We start from the raw sequence: 20,759 nt of genomic DNA, 5'->3' as shown, positions 1-20,759 counted from the left end.
CTGGGCGCGCGGATGTGGAGCGCGGCGGGGAGCGGCGGGCCCCGGCGGGGCGATGCCGGGCAGGCGATCCGCTAAGGAGAAGAAGCGGCGCCGCTCGCGTTCCTGCTGCCCGGAGGGAGCCTCGGGACCGGGTGGCAGTGAGAGGAAGCGGCGGAGCACCGAGTCCAGCCACGGTGCCCTGGAGGTGGGGAGGGGAGGGGACGGGAGGAGGGGCGGGCGGCTCTGGCCGCCGCTGTCCCCGCTCCGCTGGGGAGTGATGGGGCTCGCGCCCGCCCCGGCCGGCGAGGCCTGGCCGTTGTCGCTGCTGGGAGCTGGCGGCGGGAAGGGTCGGGGGTAGACGGCACTACCCTCTTCTCGGCCGGCTGGTTGCGGCTGGCGCCTCTCTGGAGCTGTGGCAACAGCACAAGGCCCATTACCTTCATAGAGTGGTTTAGGTTGGAAGGGAACTTAACGATCATGTCGTTCCAGCCCCTCTGCCATGCGCAGGGACTCCTTCCTTCAGTCAGAATTTGTCAGCGTGCAGCTGCAGGGAGGAGAAAACTGGGACGGAGGCGGCGGAGGGGTGTGCAGCAAAGGCGGCCCGGGCGAGGGCGGGCAGCGCCGTCCGTGGTGCTCCCCGTGCGCCTGCAGGGGAGGCCGCCCTGCCTTTGCCCCGGCTCTAAGAGATGTGCGACACAAGCTCAGGGGTGACCCCGGTGGCGGTGCTTGTGCTTGCCGGATTGTGGGTCTGTTCGAGGAGGTGTTGGTGCGCGAGTACAAAAATTTTGCGTGGCATGCACTCCTGAGTGGATCGTGCGGCTGTCAAAATATATCTCTAGCTGTTTTGTTTTGTTCTTTTTTTTTTTTTTTTTTTTTTTTTAAACTGTAGAGGTTTCCCACTGATATAGGGAAGATGCGTTTTCTGATGCAAAGCCCACTTTTACTCTCAGAAGACTGTGCCACACAAGGAATTTTATGCCAATTTCCTTCTTAGCAGGGTAGCTGTAAATTATGAGATTAGTGATTTAATTGCACAGCAAATCATAGAGGCAGATTTCTTCTGCCTTAAAGCATGCTTTCATGTATAAGCTAGAATATTTGCAGATAACATTTTCCAGTTAATATTTAAAAGCAGAAGAATGGTTTCAGTAACCAAAAATGTAACTTCTGTAATGCAGTCACTTTGCAAACTAGAACACTGCTTGGAAATTCAGAAGTCTTCCTTAAGATGTCCCATGCAATTATGAAGGGGAAACTATTGCAAGCACAAATGAAGCTATAAGTTTCCTTCTTCTCTAGTTCACTAGAAAATGTGAAAATTGTACTTGCCCTCCTTGATTCTTTTAGGAAGCAAAATGCAATGTACCATCTGGAGAAAAAGTGGAAGAAGCCGAACCACCCAGTGATATAGAAGAAGGAGGATTAGATCTCAGTGTGTCACTCAAACCAGTCAGCTTCTACATTGCAGACAAAAAAGAAATGCTTCAACAGTGTTTCTGTATCATAGGGGAGAAAAAACTACAGAAGATGCTGCCTGATATTTTAAAGGTACTGAAATACACTTACCTTTTATATATTTTTTATGAGCTTGAGTGCTTGTGTAAAAAAAGCACATTTATCTTTCAAGTCTAGTGGACTTCCAGCTTAAAAGCTGCCTGTATATTTCTTAAATAAGGATTGTATCACATCTCTGAAAGTGAGACTTTGTAAAGATTTGATATAATTATTCCAGCTTACTCATTTTTCAACTGCTCAGCCATTGCTGAAATACAGGCTGCTAATTTTTTATATCATCTGTCTGTACTGTTTAGTTAGATACAAAAAGAGTTTTGTAATTGCATGGAGTAAATTCAGTAGTTGTTCACTAATAAATATGCTGATTTATTAATAAAAGTTTGATTTCTGTTTGTGTCAGCTGACTGTCTTTGTATGGTATTAAATTAATGGCTGAGATAAGGCAATAAAACCCCTTCTTGATAAACAGCTTCTGAAGCTGTAACTTCTGTGGACTTTAGTGGTAGTATTGCTAGAGTTTTACTGGCTTAGAACATATGCTTTTTGAGTCTTGTGAGCTGCAAGACTTGGTAAAAATAAATTAGACTAGCAACCTGTATAGAAGAAGAGGCTGCAGGTGAAATGCCATTTGTGTGATGTTTGTTAATAGTTTTAAAATTTTTGTCTTTAATTTTGTCTTTATGAGTCATATTATTAATACAAGTAAGGCAGGATTTCTTCATTTTAAACACGTAGTGAATTGCGTATAGTGTCATCCATTTCTCATCTCTGGGAGAAGAAAAGAAGTCTGGAGGAGCTGTAGGTAAAGGTGTTACTGAGTTTGAAAAGAAGTTGCCTGGTGGTGTAGAACTAGACGTACGTTACAGTCATGAATCTTACAATATGCTCAGTGCTTTCTAATTTTGGTACTTGTATGTGGTATCATAATTCATTTGAAAATGTGAAATTATCACTTTATTTCACCAGGAGGACACCAAGTAGTAGGAAAGATGTGAAGGTAACTGGAATACCCATAAAATCTATCGCAGTGTGTAGTATGTATCAGGCATCAGAAATGGATCACAATTTACCTATTTCTCTTGTTTTCTTTATTGTGGTGTACAACTGTTGGTGTATTGTCAATAGCAGTGTTTGCTTCAGTTTGTAAACTTGGATTCAGCAATTGGCTCTGGCTTTGCAGGCTTAATTAGGTAATCCACCTGCTCCCAAGTGATGGAGAATTATAGTAATCAGGACTACAGTTGTTTCCTGTTTGATGTTTCACACATATGACCCAGTATTTCTACTGCTCGGTGTTACAGCTGCAGTGAAAACTCCAAGCCATAGGTCAAGTAACTGATAGTGTGTATTGCTTAACTTTTCAGACACGCTCACACAGACCCCCCTCCCATGTTTGATAGTTGTCAAAACTGAAACACCTACCTGGTGTTCTTCAATAGTTTCATCAATGCAGGACAGAATAGGGAAGGGACTTGCAGTCTGAGTTAGCCCTTCATTCAGTACAGTTGGAGTACTACTTACTGTTCATAATTACTTTGTCCTCAAAAATTTTTAGTAGCTCGTGGTCTGTCTTATCTGTCTTCTTAGAACTGTTCCATGGATGAAATCAAAAGGCTTTGCTTGGAGCAGTTGGAGCTGTTATCTGAAAAAAAACTGTTGAAGATACTTGAAGGTATGAATGAAATTTCCAGGCACCACTGTACACCAGAGAATAGTCTGCCCCTACACTGGATTTTCACTCTGCTTTTAGCTACCTTTTATATATATATATATATATATGCACACTAATAAGTATATATTAGTGTATATATATGTGTATATAAGTATACATATATATTAGTATTACATATATATATACATGCTAATAGCATATATATATAGTGCGTGTATATATATATATATATGCTGGTTTTGATCTTTTAAGTTTGGATGAAATCATCTGTTGATTTAGAAGCTATACGTTCAGAAAACATTAATATAAGCTTCTTTTCCTTAGAACCCAAACTAAGAACAAAGCATTTAACTTGGTGGGAAAAATGAGGCTAGGAGTGTAGAAATATTGTTTGAAATCCATTATTTTAGGTAAACTGACAGTAAGTTGCCTCCTGGTTCTCTGCACGGGAAATCTGACATCCTGCAATACCAGTTCAACTGTATCAGCAATTGCACTAGAGTGTTTGGTGTAGTTAAAGTGATTCTTGGTTTATTCCCCTCCTCTGCTGAGACACACAGTTCATGTACTTTCATTAAGGATATGACTTTCCAGCTTTTCCAGCTTCTATTGATTCTGTCTCCTGTGCTTTTTTTTTTTTTTTAGTGCCTGTAGTATTGTACTAGCAATAGCTGTTCTGTTTCTTTTTTTTTTTTTGTGTAATACAGTGTAACTGAAAAATACCAGCCATGTGTTTAGCAGAAAACTAACAAATAAGGTTTTTAGTTTTGAGTAAGTCTAATTTTAGAACATCTGCTTTAATTGGGCAAAACCATCCTCTTCTGCTGATTGCAATAGAGTTAATCATTAAGATTAAGCCTAAATATATAGTATTAATTATATACCTGTCTAAATTTTCATGTTTGAAACTGTGTATATCTAGGCAAGATTGGAGCTGATTCTGATACTGACGAGGAGGCAGATGGAGCAGACAAGACTGGAGGTGAATCAGTCAGTCAGTGAGTAAAAGACAAAACACTTAAAAACTTAATTTAAGAATACTGAACAATACAGGGATTTTTCATGAGAAATGATCAAAAGTAAGGTTGAAAGACCCAATCGCTGTCCTTAATTATGTGATTACTTTAGTTGAATGACAATGAGCTGTGACTGCTAGCAAGCACTAAACGTACGGCTTTGTCACTTTATAACATTAAATGTGTCTTGAGCACCTAACTGACTTTCATAGTAATGTTACCACCCATAAGCTGAGTTGCGGTAATTGAACATGTGTGTGCTCCTAGCCTGCAGCAGAAGTGAGCTAATATGATTTTGGTTAATCCTCTTTGAGTGAGCGAAAGGAGGTCAAGTAACCCCTTCCCACTTAAGTCAGTGAACTGTGTTAACTGTATTTTCAATTCAGCTGAGTTGTATCCCTTCTCTTCCACCCTTCTTTCTGGTCTTTCATTCCTGCCCCAGTGGAAGCAATACTGACACCTGTTCCTATGTTCTCTGTTAGGGTGTTGTAGAATGTCTAGATTTTTCAAGAGCAGAGGCTTCTGTTTTCTTATTCTTAGATTGCCATTTGTCAGTTTTGTAAAGACCAACACTTTTTAACCTTTTCTTAAAATATTTTTTTTTTTATAAACAAGTCTTGTGTAGTATATTACTAAGTCTATTGAACAGGTGAGGTCTTTCTTACAGTTTCTATGGAAGTAAAGGGGAAAAGGAAGTTACTAGTTATCACCCACAATGGGTCAAATTTTGAGTCTTGCTTGTAGAAGATGTGATAAAAAGCTCTTCTGTTTTCATTGCTGACCTGATTACAGCTGATCCACAGATTCAGCGTACAAACTTAATAAACCTCTGAGACAATCCAAGACAATACATCAGTATTGGGCATATTCAAGTACCTCTTAGTTGCTGGTTTGGTTACTTCATTTAGACTTACTAAATAGGAACAAATGGATGGGAAAGGTAATGATAGTAGTCCAAGTTCACATTCTGGTCAGTATTTTTGATTTAACAGAGACCTGGTTTCTGATCCTGTCTTTAATTAGAACAAGTTAAGAAGTTACTTCAATAACTTTCTTTGATCACATCTCATGATACATCATACAAATATACTAGAAAATGGAGTAATGCCAAGTTAAGTGGTATTTCAGTTTTCTCGTGATGCAGTTTTAATACACTCTGGTGCTGTTCCTTCTTGGTTTCCGTTTGGAACTGATTTGTGACTATATCCCCACCTTTGCTATTTCTTGCTTACATGGTCTGTGAATGGTGTCAGTACATCCATCTACGTGCACTAATTTTCTTATGGCGGATGTTGCCCTCTGGAGTCAATTTAGAAAAGCAAAATAAAAAAGTAAAAAATGACAAAATACACTAAATAGCAGGTCTCTGTAAAGGAATCTCTGTTAAGTGATTGATGTTTTGCCAGTGAACTTCTGAACAGAATGAGATGACAAAACTTGTTGGCTAAGGAAATGATGAAAAATGCCCCAGGATTTTGGTCTGGAGAAATTGTATGATTTTTCAAGGCCTAATTCACAAGCTCTTTATTATTGCAAAATATATTAAATGTTCTTCATCCTAAAGAAGTATGGCAGGATTAGTGCTGCTAGGTTTCAGAAAGGTAGTTCTATGGCTGTAAGGTGTTTCAAAGCTACTGTTGAGACATGTATTTATGACCCCCAGCTGCAGTGGATTGAGTAAAGTCTTGCTTATATGCAAATAAAGTAATGATTTGAGCTGGTAAAAACCTGAAGAGGGGAAATTGTTACTGTCAATTAATGAATAAAACAACAAAATAAGGAAAGCAAGCAGGATAATTTACCATTTTTTAACTAGCAGGTATCTGAAGACACTTAACAACCTATTTACCCATGGCAAGTAGGAAAGTTTCAGGAAAACAACATCTATAGGACTTAAATTGCAGTTTAGAAGTCTGCTGTTTTTACAATGTACAGATGATATTTCAGGCATAAGCAGTGAGTAAACCAAAGTTGTTGTCTAGCTTTTCTTACAGCTGTGGTGAACTACAGCAGAATTTAAACTGACCAAGTTCCTAAACCATTGCTGCCTTTACCAAAAACTGACAAAGCTAGGTCACCTTACATCACTGATGAGAAAGATGTGAGCGGTAAATGACAGCAAAATCAAGAAGAAATTGTGTTTTTAAAAAAGTAAAAGAAACCAAGAGATGTTGATCAAAGTTATAGAGCAGATTGCTTCCTTTGATGGAATGGTTGAGGTGCCCCTGTTTTTTGTATATCTGTCTCCATCCTGATAGTTCAATATTTTGGACCTCTCCAAACTGGCCAGGCAAAGTATTTTGGCGTAGGATTTGTGACTTTTTTTTCTTCTTTTGGTGAAGTGGGCTAAAAACCAGTATGCTACACACAAGGGTTCTATCTCAGAACCTTGGCTCAAAGGTTCAGCTGTGTGCTAGCTTGAACAAGAAACAGAAAGGGAAAGCTGTTTGGATGACAGAGAAATAAAAGGATAGGAAAAATTAGGTGAAACAAGGAAAATTAAGATTTTATATTAATCATTAAGTCTGGTGCTCAGTAACTAGAACAATATTATGCTTTTACAACTGTAAAATGTCACAAGCCCTTTTTACTAAATAGATGTAATCTCTGGGCATTTAGGTTAAGTTTTTTGCAACCTGTATATAAATAAATACAAGTGCAAGTTTGAAAAACTTTAGAAAACTGTGTTTCAGCCAGAACAGCAACAGGTCAGTTGGTGGGCAGGGAGGCTAAAGATGCAACAGTGAAGAAATAGTCAAAACTGCATTGATGAGCTACATTTTGGTTGTTTGTAATCATTAATATGTTTTTAGTTATCACCTGAATTTAAATGGTTGAATTTGCTCTGGGAAGAGAAAAGACTTTTCAGAATGAAAATAGACAGTTTCTTTGTTGATATTCTCACTGTTGGTTCTTCATAGTTTGTCTTCGTTACTTGTGGCTTTCTTGTAAATGACTACTTTTTTCTGCATTTTATTAATAATGCAACATTAAAGCTTTTTTGTTTTAAATCTGACTTGTCTTAGTTGTTTTCATAGACATGTAAAAGTAGGAAAGGAAAATGTGAATAGCAAATCTTAATCTAGTCAAAAATTTGTTAAATGATTGGAAACATTAGTTTGGTTTTTTCATCCTTGTTCATTAAAACAAATGAATTCAACAAACAAAGTATAGTTTGCACTACGTCTTTTTTTCCCCCAAATATGCAAATACTTATCTGTCTCTAAAGGCCTGCTTCTTGTCTGTATGTCTAAAAGTAGCGGAGATTTAGCAAAGTTTTTCCAGGTACAGGGATGATTGCAAAATTCAGATCTTTATCTGAAACTTTTGGATAGTATTGCATCTGTAATTGTAAATTGAACCTTCCTTTTTCTGATGCACTTAGGAAGTTCTCATTTGCCAGAAGCAGAAGTTCTGGGGCTTTTCCTAAATTTCAGCTCCATAAAAGCTTCAGTTGCTTTCATTAGCGTGTAAAACACTTGCTCTGCTATTTTGTCACCAGCTTCTTCTGGGTTAAACCGTAGAAATCCTGGAATAAGCATGCAGAAGATCTGAAAAAGCAAGGCCTATGAATGCCAATAGCTGGAAATTGGTGTTACAATAGATAGGCTCCATTACTTGTTAGTTCTGTTTAGGTTTTAACTATGCAGTTGTCAGATGTTTGTTATTGTTTCTATGTTACTGTCTGCAATAGAACACTGTTAAACCAAGAGAATTGCTGTATACCAAGCTTGCAACTAAATGACAGATATTTAATTGAAAGTAGGTAGCCACTTAATGTCCTGCAAAACAAAGTAGGCATTCTTTCAATTTCATTTAAAAGGTATTAGCATGTTCTTGAGCTATTTCTTTCCTGTTTCCTGAATTGACATTTTAAATACCCTCCAACAGAAGGACTGAAAGTGAATTATGTGCTCTAGTAATAAAACATGTACTAAAAGAACAGGCATGCTAAGATCATTACGGTGATCATATGTTCGTGTGTATGATGTGAGTAAATGATCTTTTGCTTTAAAAAAATCCAAAGTACTTATTTTTCTCATTATGTCAAAATTTGCAGTTTAATATTTGCCTGTTAAGATTTATAGCCTTTTTACTACCTTGCAGTAATAAGCACAGTTTTTGCTTGTTTGGTTTTAGAGAGGCTAGCAATTTAAAAGCTGACCTTGTTTTAACATGTTTTGCTCCTGGGTACTGGCTGTTCACAAACATGCAATTGCCATCTGATATTTACACCTCTAGGACAATTTGGTTATCTTCACCATTTGGAATCACTGAAAGAATAGGCTACATGAGTCACTGAACAGATACATTAGCCCTTGGCATCTGTTCACTGTCTTCTGTTCTGGTGTCCTCAAACGTCACCTGTAATTGGACTGATGGACCTTTCATAGCACCCTAAACTATTTGATTAGTATCTGTCATTTGGGGTACCTTTCCTGAGGAGCATTACTTCATATGGATTTTTTTTTTTTAAATTGCTTGCTCCTAATTATTTTAGTTTTCATTTGTCATGGAAAACTACCCTTGGAACAAAAATTTTCAGGAAGTTTTAAGAGTATTTGGGACTTCTAGAAATATTTTTTTAGACTTGGAATGGCAAAGGCAAATTTTAATTTAGTGTTGTGGTTTGGGCTGGACCGGACACTGGGACAGATGCTGTCTTTGGCCTCTCTCTGTTCAGAGAAGGAAGAGCATCTTCCTTCAGAGGAGAAGAGAGAGAATGAGAATGGGTTGAAAAAGAAACTAAACTACTTTAATGAAATACTAATAATAAAAATAATGAAAAGATCATAATATGAATAAGAAAATAATGAAATATATACAAAACCATATCAAACTCCCAGGCTGACATCACTGGTAGGCACTGGGAAAGTCCCAGACTGGACTCAGTGGAGAATGGCAACTGGATTCCAGATCTGGATTCAGGAATGCACGGATTGGGATCAAAGGTAGGTGAACAGAGTCCTCCTTGGACACCAGCCATTGAAGAAAGAGCCTGACCCTTTGATCCCTCAGCTTTTATACTGAGCATGAGGCAGATGTGATGGAATACCCTGTTGGTCAGTTTTGGGTCACCTGTCCTGTCCAATCCTCCCTGCAGGTGAGACCCCTCTGCACTTTTCTGCTTCCAACTCTCCAACAGGGCAAGTAACCAAGTTAGCTGCCCTTGGGTGTTACAGCAGTAAGTATAAGCAAGAGCTTCTCTGCATACTTTTCCTTGGCATCAACTATAAACATCAGGCCTTATCACTGTGGTAATCAGGCACTGTGTAAGGAATATGCTGTTAATTTTTGAGAGGTAGAAGAGGCTTAGCTTCAAAGTAAAATTACCAAACAGAAAATTGGTTCTGTTTTACCTCAAACCAGGACATTTGGGAAGGTACATCATCTTTGTCAGAGTAGCAGAGGTACTGGTCTCAAGTCTCGCTCCAGAGATTTAGGTGAATGTTTCTTAACAACAATTAAAAGGTCTGTAAGGAAAGTATCAGCATGACTGGATCTCATGTTGTCGGACTGTCTCCTAGTCCAGCATTAAGGTATTTTTTTCTGTCACATAACTTTTCCTGCTGGTTTCCAACCCCAAGCTGATGCTTGGAATCCCAGCCACCAGTATTGCAGTGCTATTGCCTTAGTCCTTAGCCACTCACTCCACTGACCCTAGTACCCCTTTGCTTAATCTGGGCTGCTCTCTTACTGCACTCTGCATATCTGCTGGATTTCTGGTACCAAATGACCCTCAAAGCCAGGTTTCTTTGATAGCTATGCAGGTCCCTGAAAGTATTAGGTTCTGTACAGAACCCACGTGTGTGAGCCCAGGTAAGCATTGTGCTACTGTGGAGCATGCCAACATGAAAAGCTAGCATCAGGCAAATTTGTCACCAACAAATTGTAATAGTTAGCTCCTTTCTGCTGAAAAGAACGTACTGTGCCAATGTTATTCTATTAAAAAAAAAAAAAGCTGAGTTTATCTCTTGGAAGAGTGTCTTTGAACTTAACTGTCATCCTGAGGGAGAAGTATATTTAAAGATGATAGAAAGAGGGAGTTCCAAATTACTGTGGTCACTTACTAGCATGGCGTGAAAGAAGAGGGTATTAAACTTACATACTGTGCCTTAATTTTAGATTACCATATCTTCTGCTCCCATTGTTTGGAGATGTGATGTTGTGCTACCCTTCGTAAATCTATACTGCAATACAGATAAGTAAGAAAAATATCTTTTACTAACACACAAATTAAACAAGGTTAATAAGTTGAGAGCAAAACTGAACTGTGAACTGAGATGCTTCTGCTTGGCCACAAGATGGTGCAAAATGCTTGCCTAGTAAATGGAAGTAATGAAGGTTCACCAGCAGCACAGTCCAAACCAATCAATTCTGACAGTAAAACGTGCTGTAAAAGTACTTTTGGGTTCTAAAAATTCTTTTGCTCACAGCGGGTAGTCTTTAAAGGGACATGGTTTTGCTGTAATCAGTGATAGTGCCAAGACAACAGGAGAAAACTTTACAACAAGTTTTGATGTGTGATTTTTTTCAATTGATACTTTCTTTTTACGTGGCTGTTAGGATGGCTGTAGGTAATTTCACAGCCAGTGTTTGAACCATAGAGGTCACTCTGAATTTTCTGTCAAGGGGGTGATTGTAATTCCTAAGTGAAATTTGGCATCAGAGTTTAGGGTGATACCAGAGATGTGAAGTTTCTTGCCTGGACCCTACTTGTGCAAGGTCAGACTTCCCCAAGTGACACATTGCTGTCCAGTGCAGAGATGATTACTCAGTTCAAAATGATGAAGCATGTGTGTGAGGGAGCATGGGGTAGGGGCAGCCTAAGCAGGTTTTGCTCTTAGCAATGAGCAGGGTATATCACAACCTTATTTTGGTCAAGATTTGAGTGACTAAGTATAACAAATCATTAGGAGTTGCTTAAAAAAAAAAAATTAAAAAAAAAAAAAAGTGGATTCTTTCAGATCCATTGACCAGTAGCTGGCCCCAGATCCACTGCTCTTCCCAGTTGCTGGCAGTTGGACATAAAAGCCCACAAGGTTTGCATCCCCACTCCAGTTGCTGCTCAGGCCTCCTTGTGAACACAGGCTGCTGTAGACCTATGATCATTCCTTGACCCTCAGACTGTTGATCTCTTGGGTATCTAATGGAACTATGGTTTCTCAATCTGCCTTCTTGCAGACTCTGGTCTCTTTCAGGAATTTGGCCTCTGATATTATGGTCTGTCTGGTACCTGGCTCCCAGATGCCTCCTACTTGCTGGCTAGACTAGTCTGAGGTTTGCTGGTGAATGACAAGTGTCTGCATATACACTGATGGATGACATTGAATTTCCCCTAGGAAATGTGCACAGTTTTCATTCTGTCTAGTTCCTGGCAGCACAGTCCTGCAGGCCCCTATGACCTGTGGTCCCCTTTGTGGTTCCTGGCACTTAGACACACACCTGTGCATATAGAGAGAGAATGGTGTCCTATCATTTGGAAAAATAGTTAGTATAGCAATGAAGTTCAATAAGAAGGCAGGACAGACTGCGGTGATCAGGTCTGGGGCTTAACCTGACAAGTGTACTGACCAGCAAAAAGTTTCTGCTCTTCTGGCTCTTTATCTTCTTTATTCTCTTTTTTCCACCATGCTTGTTCTTGCTCAGTCTCCCTTGGTCTCTCCCTTTTCCCACCTTTGGTTCTTCCTCTAAACATCCTGTGCTGCCTTATGCATTTGTATGCTCCCTTGCGAAACATACTCCAGTAGTTTTATGCAGTCCTGTGATGCTCTTCCCTGGCATCCTATACAGACCCCCTTGCTTCTTTAGACTAACACCCTTTACCCTGTAAGGTGGTTTCTTAAGCTGAGTGCTCTTACTAGGTTTCATTCCCAGAAAATGGGCTGGTTGCTCTCCTTTTACAGCCCTAGGACTAACTCTGGTGGGGTGATGCTGCTGCACTGATGAAGTTACTAGGGTTCCTCTGCTTGCAGTTTTTCTCTTCTCTTCACTGGGCCCTTGAGCTTATAGTGACTCACCATTAAATGCATAACCTAATGGACAGGGCAATACAGTGGAGAACTGAGTGTGATCAGCCTTGGCAAGTGACGGGAGAGCAAAACCTGAACTTTCTGTCAAGATGTGCTATGACAGCATCATGGACAGATTTATCTGGTGGTCTGTGCTGTATTCTGCCCTAATCCCACCCAGTAATGGAGGTGGGTGGTCACATGTTGCTAGCCGAGAGTCTGGCACTGTCTCAAAGCAGAGGACCAGTTAGGCTTTGGTCCTAAGCTGTGGCCTGGAGCCTGGCACTGAGTGGTGAGGTGCTTCCCTGGGCTAGGTTGTGCAGGCTCACGGGGGGGTAATCGGGGTGGGTCTCAGTGAACTCTGACATTACAGGTGTGTGTATGAGTGCAAAACTTCCTCACAGCCTGTTCTCTGCTCAACCCACTTAAAAAATTGAACATGGTACCGTCATGTTGTCTGGTTTTCCCACCCCATCCCCACCCCGCCCCAATAGCGGGAAGATTGAGACCCTGCTTAACTTGTCTACACCATCACATGCAGCAGACCTAATTTTATTTATTGAATTCCTGGGCTTATTTTACATCTAACAGGTGAGGGCTGTAATCCGTCTTGCAACACCTCTGGCCTTTGTAGTATAAGACTGATGACTGGAATAGAAAATAAATGAGCAGACTCTTGGTCTGTGAAGAGGCAAAGTTTAAATAATTTTCTGAAGGGGTTAGCCATATACACAGAAGTTCCCATTCAGTGTAGCTATTTGAACATCGAGTTTGTATCCATTCCTTCTCTTTCATCCCTGCCTGGGAATGGAAAGTCCAACAGAAGTTAAAAGGTTGGGAGAATACTTCTTGAGTTGACCAAGTAGGAAAGCAAACTGAAAGGATATGTACCACTGAGTTCTGAGAAAAATGCATCACAGTAAATAATCTACTCCTAGTTTATTACACTGGCATTGGACAGTACATTTCTCTTGGGGTTTCCTCACTTAAGGTGCAGAACATTTAAAATCTTTTTTTCAGGTGCTGTGTGCGCATGAACCAGCTACATGCTCTCCTTAATCAATTACTGCATGCTAGCATACACATTTATGTTGCGACGGGTACAAAAAGTGTGAGAAACAGAAGAGTCTATTGACTTCTAACTTTTGCTACTACAGAAAAGGAAATAGCAAAGTAACTTGGCCTCCCAGACCAAGATGGCTGGAAGTCTTACGGTGTTCTCCCTCGTGACATAGCCATTCGACACCTGAAAAAAAATTTATCTTTGAGAGCATGGGGAAAATAGATCTGTATTCAATTTTAGGAAAAGCCTTCAGGCAATTACTGAAAAACAAGTTGTTAAAGTCATTGTATTTACATCTGTGACACCAGAATACTGCTATCCTTTATATAGTGCTGTTTGGCTCCCACAGGCAGGATAGTTGCATTGATTCCATATTAATGTGTATGAAACCAATGCCACACCAACATTCAGGGTAGGAAATTGGCAATTCTGCTGTCACAATGCTCACTAAACATGGCAATTGCACTCTTACTGTGATTCTGGGTCCTCTGCCTCCCTTCTTCCTGTATATTTCACAGTATTTCACAGTTTGTATAACTAGTATGTGCAAAATGTCTGAAGGACATGAATATTTCACAGAAGTATCTCTTCCTTATCTCTTGTATAAAGCAGTTGAAACTTTACAGATTGAGAATAGATATCTTTAAATAGAAGAAATAGAGAAATGTAGATACTGAATACAATTTAACAGTTGTGTTTTGTTTTATAAAATGGCCCTTTGTGAAACTATGAGATTGTGGTGTAGGAGAGGTGGATGGTGGTGGGCTGATGGTAGCTTCTTAATTTCAAAAGGAAACAATAAATAGTACTTGAACGCAACTGAAACTGTAGTTTTTTTCAAATCGTTTAACTGTGTGACAATTTATTCTGAATTTTAGAGAAAAGCTCTTAATACTAGAGAGAGGCTACCGGTGAGGATTGTTATTCTGAAAGGCTAGGGTGTAGTGGAAATAGTTGCTTTATCCTTATGTATTGCTAGGCAAAGCAAAAAAAAAAAGTTCATTCTCAAGTGCTTAGATCAGCACTCTGCATTTCTTCTGCCTTTATTCATACTGAAGCTGTCCTGTTGGCCTACCAGCACATAATTTCTTTAGTTAAAGTTTCTTAGAAAAGTTCTCTTAAATTATAGAAGATGTAGGTTAAAATGTCTCCTTATTTGTTTCCAGACAGGACAACAGCATAGACTCTACTTCTTCTCTGAGAGAAGACAACAAGCTGGAAGGTCAGGAATCAAAACAAGGTATGTAGTGCAGAAAGCTGAAATTTTGTGTTCTTGATGTTGGGCAGTGACTAATTCCAATTAACTGATAGCTCTCTTTTACAGTAGCTGTAATCACAGCGAATCATCCTCTTAGAACTCAGCTGGTGATGGGCTACAACCTTTCCCTTAGGCCCAGTTCCAGAAAAGGAGAGGGGAACATTGAAAAAGACATTGTAGGAACTTTGACTTCTTAATTCTGTGAGACTGGAGAGCTTTTTGTGGCTAGAAGCAAATTGCAGCCCTTCAAAGTTTGTGGTTTAGCTTCTGGAACATGACTGAAGTTCTTGCAAGGTTCATTCGGCTCTTCATATCTAGTTTTGCAGCTGAAGAGGAACTTCAGTCATTTCAGTTTCTTGGTATATAGATGATTGCTAGTACTGCTATTACCGTTTGCTGAATTCTTCGGGACTCAGTTTTACTTTCTGTTAAGGTGATCATAAGAGTCTACAGTACTCTGTTTTGACATTCATAGAAATCCATTATAATAATTGTTTGCCAAAGGACTGCTTGTAGTTTAGTCATTTTGTTCACTCTTTTGATTGTGCAGAGCTGAGGTCCAATGGAATAGTGCTTAACACCCACCAGTTCTGATAACTGGCTTATTTTACTTATTTTACTATAAGTCAGTACCAGTGGAAGTATACATTCAAATCTTAGAATCTCTGAGGACGAACGTTTTGTTGTGGATATTTTCTCTTTTTAAATGCAAAAAGGGTTAGACATTCAGGTACTACAGTGACTGGCAGAATAGAAAATGCAAAAGCAAGTAAGTTAGTGCTACACATTTGAGCACCTGCTGCGTAAGGAAACAGTTTTCTTAACCTGGAGCAGTATTTGTTTTATTCCAATCATTAAATCAGCACCATATAACAACTGCCAGTATTATTTTGTACATGAAGCAGTAGAATTGTAGTTGTTCTGTCTCAGTCTATTTATTTTCATTTGGACTAGCTGTATGCAGTAACATCAGAAATAGCTTTTCCAATCAAAGTATGTTGCAAATTCTTATAAGCTATATTTCTTTTCTGTGAAGACTTAACATTATTTGCTTCCTGCAACTCCTATTTCACAATTCAAAATGTTGTCTAAAAGATGAATCATGTTTTTTTTCTGAAGTAATTAGTGAGGGGAATTAAACAGAGAAGTGAACAGTCATAATAAAAGCATGAAAACTTTTAGAAGCAGGTTGCTCTAATTTTGTGAGGAATGCTTTAAATATGGAATAACCTCAGAACTGACAGATTTCTTGCAGATCTCTTTGACTTTTGTATTATCAAAGGGAATTGATGACTGTTGCAGGTGATTGCTTCATTGTTGTTTTTTATGACTTAATCAACCAGAGTATCATGATGGCTTTGGGCTATAACAGTGGCTCCACTCAAGATGTTAGCTTTAAAGAGCTTTTGAGAATACTGATATAAATTTAAAAATATAACTCTAATCATTCTGCTGATCTGCAGCCTGTGATGCTATGGGAAGAAAAGAGAGGAGAGAATAAGCGAAAGTGGATAAAATAAAATTATGAAACAAAATTAAATGTGCTAAAATGAATTTCACAACTGTAGCTGAAGGAGAAAGTAAAAGTTATCAAAATGAAAAAGATAATGAGAAATGCCAACCATGATCTTTATTACTGGGTAGAATTGCAACTGCAAAAGAGGGAAATAAAGCCCATCAGCTAATTAAATGTCTATAGGCCAATAAGCTTTTATAAGCACTGTGTTATAGTTTTGGAGGCTCTGGATTCTGAATGAAACTCAGGGTGGCTTTGCCCAGCTTCATGGTCCATACTAATTCTGGGACAGACAGGAATGACTGTTAATATTTTGTTTCTGCTTAATATGTGACCAATACTGAAAGGGATCCTGTGGTGGATTGATGCCAGCCAGGAGTAGGTGCCCACCAGCCAGTTACTTCTCCCCTGTGGGGTGGAGGGGACAATCAGAAGAGCAAAAGCAAGAAAAACTTATGGGTCAAGATAAAGACAGTTTAATAAGTGAACCAAAAGCTGTGCACTGAAACAAAGCAAAATAAGGGATTTATTCACTGTTTCCCATTGGCAGCCAGATTTTTAGCCACTTCCTGGAAAGCAGAGCCTCAGCTTGCATAATAGTTATGTGGGAAGACATGCCATAACCATGAACATCCTTCTTTCCTCCACCTTTCCTTGTGTTTTTATTGATGAGCACAATGTCATATGGTATGGAATATCCCTTTGGTCAGCTGGGATCAGCTGTCCCGGCTGTGTATCCCTCCCAACCTCTCTCCCACCCCCAGCCTACTTGCTATGAGGTCAGAGCAAGAAACAGAGAATGCCCTGAGGCTATGCAAGCACTGCTCAGCAGTAGCCAAAACACTGCTGTGTTACCAGTACTCTTTCAGAAACAAATCCAAAACACAGCACCAAAACTAGCAATTAAAAAAAAGAAAATGAACAGTTCGAGAAAGAGAACCTTTTAAAGCATGGTGTCAATGTACTAATTTTAAGAATAAGATCATTCCAGAATTTTTTAGGTTAGAAGGGCTGTTATGAGATCATTGAACCCATTCCCCTTGCTTAAGCAGGTCAGCTAGAGCAGGTTGCTTAGGACCACATGCTGTCGAGTTTTGAATATGTGCAAGGATGGAGACTCCACAACCTGCTCCAGCGTTCGGCCACTCTCACAGTAGAAAAGCTTTTACATGTGTTCAGGTGTTTTAATTTTTGACCGTTACCACTAGTTCTGTCAGTGTGCAGTGCTGAGAAGAGCTTGGCTTCCTTGTCTTCATGCTCTCCCATATTTTTAAAGGAGAATTAAAAAAAAATTAAATAAACAGGTTTGCAATACTGTCTGAATACATATTAAATAAGAATATCTTTTATACAGAGAGGGTCATTATAGACTAAAATAGCTTACATAGGAATATAAACTTTCTTTGAATCTTCATGGTAAGAAATTGTATTTGTTTCAAAACCACAGATCTTTAGCTCTAAACCCTCATTATTAACTAACAGGCGACACAACCATACCTTTGGATATTGGTACTACCAAAAGCAATTATAAAGCCTTTAGTATTAGTAACTTTACCATCTGACTATAAATCGTTCATTTTAAGCAAGATCCAATCTTAATGTAAGATTCCACAGATACAAATGTTGGTGAAGGACTAATGATTTCTGAGGCCAGTGTGTCAAAAGCAGTAGCCTCTCTGTAGCGAAATTGTGAGAACAGTTACTCAGGTTCTGTTAGGGTTTTGCTTTTATTTTATTGCACTGCCTCTTCTAGTTTTGTTTTTTGGTTTTTTTTTTTTTAAATAAATTCCAACTTTTAGCCATTAGAACATTAAAAGCCAATGCTGTAATTTTCCCCATGTTTTTACTGAGTTAAATACATCTGAAATATTTGTGATAGATTATAAATAGTTGCACTTTAAGTGGTTTTTCTATTAATTTTTAGTATTGTGCCTGACTATTGTGTCCCACTTCTTTTAAAATACATAAAATAGTTTTAAAGTGTTGTTTTTAAAATTGCATTTTGAAAACTAAGTTTACTTTAAAGATAATAAACAATAATCAATTTTGCACTGCAGAGACTTCCTTATGATATAAAACCTTTTGACATTTTAATTAGGAAAATAGATCATGTAACTCCATAGGATGGAATAAATTTTCCTGGTACTGCTGCTTTGCTATACTGCATGTTCATCTAAATTGGCGTAAAAATGCATTAACACTTGTCTAAATTAGATCAGCCTTAAAAGTTGGAGAAGAAAAAGAAGAGGAATTAGTTGCCTTAAATTTTTGCCGCTTTCTTAATCTGCAGAGGAACTTTAAGCAGAGGTGATTTTTGTAAGTTTAAAGAAAAATGGTTCTGTTAGGCGACTATGTGATTGCTACATTTGTGTTACAGGCAAGGGAGAAGATAGTGATGTCCTCAGCATAAATGCAGATGCGTATGATAGTGACATAGAAGGCCCATGCAATGAAGAAGATGGCCCAGATGTACATGAAGACACTGTCAGAAGTGGAGTCAGTCAGATAGATGACCTTCAGAAAGACATTGAGAAAAGCGTGAATGAGATACTGGGGTTGGCAGAGTGCAGCCCAAAGGAGCCCAAAGCAGCAAACTTAGCTGTTCCTCCGTCAGAAGATGTTCAGCCATCAGCACAGCAGCTGGAGCTTCTGGAGCTCGAGATGAGGGCCAGAGCTATTAAGGCTCTGATGAAAGCTGGTGATGTGAAAAAACAAGCCTGAGATTGTCAGATTTCATTTTCACTGTTTGTTTTGAAGGATGTGATGTCTGTTCTCTTCAGTGTTAAAGTTTGGTTTGGGTATGACATTCCTCATTAAAATCCTGTTGTGTATCCTGACATGTGGCTTAAGCCATTGGTAGTTGATTTTATTGCCTTTAATGTGCTGCCTCCATGACATGCACAAACACAATGGTTTGATGCTTTGTTGAGATCAGGTCTTGTTGTGCTGTGTTACCTCCTCAAGGAGTCACACAATGTATAGACCTACGGTAGGAACCTGGTGCCTTCCGGAAAAGTTACGAGAGTCAGGTTCTTTATAATGCAATGGTTAGAAATTACCAGCTGTTTTATTTATTAGCAATTTGTTAAACTACTTGAGAAACTTGATTTATATGTGCTTCATTAAAAATACCATTTTGAAGAGGTCTTTTGTCATGTGACTGCCTTCAGCATTTTGTGGTGGGAATTGGGATTGCTTATTTCTCCTTGGGGCCCAGCTCATCATCATGTAGATATTCTGGTTAAAATGAATGATGATTCACTTAAAAGCATACTTAATTTTTAGGAAGTTGAATTCCTAAAGGGAGCGATTTTTTTCCTTTCAAATAAACAGTTGAACCATGTTTTCAGAGTTATGAAAGTGCCTGAAAGTGACAAATACCAGAGTCCTTATACTGTTGGTCATTTAATTTTGTCACTCTACACTGCTGTTTATCTTCTGTGTCATGACTGAAATAAAGAAAATAAAGTTTTTTCTTGACTATGAAGGGTTTTTGTTGGATATTTGGCATAATTTTTAGGGCAATGTAGCAAATCAGACTATTTAGAATACCTTGAGTTTTTAACTGACACACCTATTTCATGTCCCTTGTAAACAGGAAAATCCACCTAATCCACCTAAATATAAATATTTTTTAGAAAAAGCATTTAATTTATTTGTATCTATTATACAAAGTTTTAAAATAATAATTCTACTTTTATCCATTCAAGGGTATTACTTTATAAGTAAATTGTATTATAGGATTAATTTTCCTGCTATGATTTCTTACAACAATTAAAATAATTCTGATGTTGTTTAGAATTAGTGCTGGTTTTATACTTGGCTGTTAATCAAATACATATTAAAGTGTTTCTGTGTGTCCTGGTTTACATACACGCACACAAATCAGTTGTGTTTTTTTTAAGGTATGAAGTTTAGGAATGTGGTCCTTGGTAAATAAAATGGTGTATATACATTGTTACTACTGATTTTCCCTTGGTTGTTAGAAAGCAAATTAGATACTTTGCAACAGTGGCACAGATAATTTACGCAGGTTATTTTGTAATATCACTGCAGACCTTGTTCTATTCAAATAGTATGTCTTAAATTCTTGTGCAAGTTTTATATTTTTTTTCCTCCTTCCATTTTTTCCTTTCCTTTTTTCCCTTTGTTCTCTTTTTTCCTTTTCTTATCTTTTCCTCTTTCTTTTTTTTAATCTTTTCCCACTTTAGTTTAACCCCTTTTCTACCCCTTTCCCTTTCTTTGTTGGTAGTCAAGTGCATTGTCTTTAGTAGCAACCTTCTTGTATATCTCTTAAAGTATGACAGAATCAACAGTATTGTGAATAAAATGGTAGCAAAGTAGCGTACTGTAAATTTGGTTGTAAACTAAAACCTTAATTAAGTACAGCTGAGAAAATTACAGTGTGTGTTCACTAAATGATTTCAGTGACTTGAGTAAATTTCATCTGACCATAATCAGTTATCTGCAGAAACAACATTTTTCTATTATTTTTTAGCAAATGGAGGATGTAAGTTAGAATATATATATCCAATTCAAAAGGTAACTTAACTGTCTCAGAATATGTGTGTGTTGTCTTCAGTTAATTTAATTTGGCTGTTTGGAGAACTTGTGATTTATTGGAGTACAGAGAAACAAAAGCGGATAAGGAGAGAAAGACAGTTGGCAAAGCCTAGATGTGCTGTCTTGTTCTTGGTGAAGTCGTAGGGTAGTGGAACTGTGTTAGAC

At 38.5% G+C, this 20,759-nt stretch overlaps 1 protein-coding gene across 1 annotated transcript; it reads left to right on the top strand.

Annotated features, from left to right (window-relative positions):
- Window positions 1–19,968, top strand: CAAP1 (caspase activity and apoptosis inhibitor 1). Its single transcript, XM_082497030.1, has 6 exons — window positions 1–184; window positions 1,327–1,527; window positions 3,082–3,166; window positions 4,089–4,164; window positions 14,424–14,497; window positions 18,409–19,968. Exons 1-6 carry the CDS (start codon window positions 53–55, stop codon window positions 18,750–18,752), a joined length of 912 nt encoding a protein of 303 aa, XP_082353156.1. The 5' UTR covers window positions 1–52; the 3' UTR covers window positions 18,753–19,968.
- Window positions 19,969–20,759: the final 791 nt, after the last annotated feature.

Source organism: Vanellus vanellus (genome assembly GCF_965231255.1).
Source record: "Vanellus vanellus genome assembly, chromosome: Z".
NCBI classification, from domain to species: domain Eukaryota; kingdom Metazoa; phylum Chordata; class Aves; order Charadriiformes; family Charadriidae; genus Vanellus; species Vanellus vanellus.
This window is presented reverse-complemented; position numbering and strand designations above follow the sequence as displayed.

Bases quoted from the DNA above. Each gene is read 5' to 3' on its own strand.
- CAAP1 (XM_082497030.1), top strand. From the start codon at position 53: ATGCCGGGCAGGCGATCCGCTAAGGAGAAGAAGCGGCGCCGCTCGCGT. The intron at 1,528-3,081 runs GTACTGAAATAC...CTGTCTTCTTAG, and splicing joins TGCTGCCTGATATTTTAAAG to AACTGTTCCATGGATGAAAT. The intron at 3,167-4,088 runs GTATGAATGAAA...GTGTATATCTAG, and splicing joins ACTGTTGAAGATACTTGAAG to GCAAGATTGGAGCTGATTCT.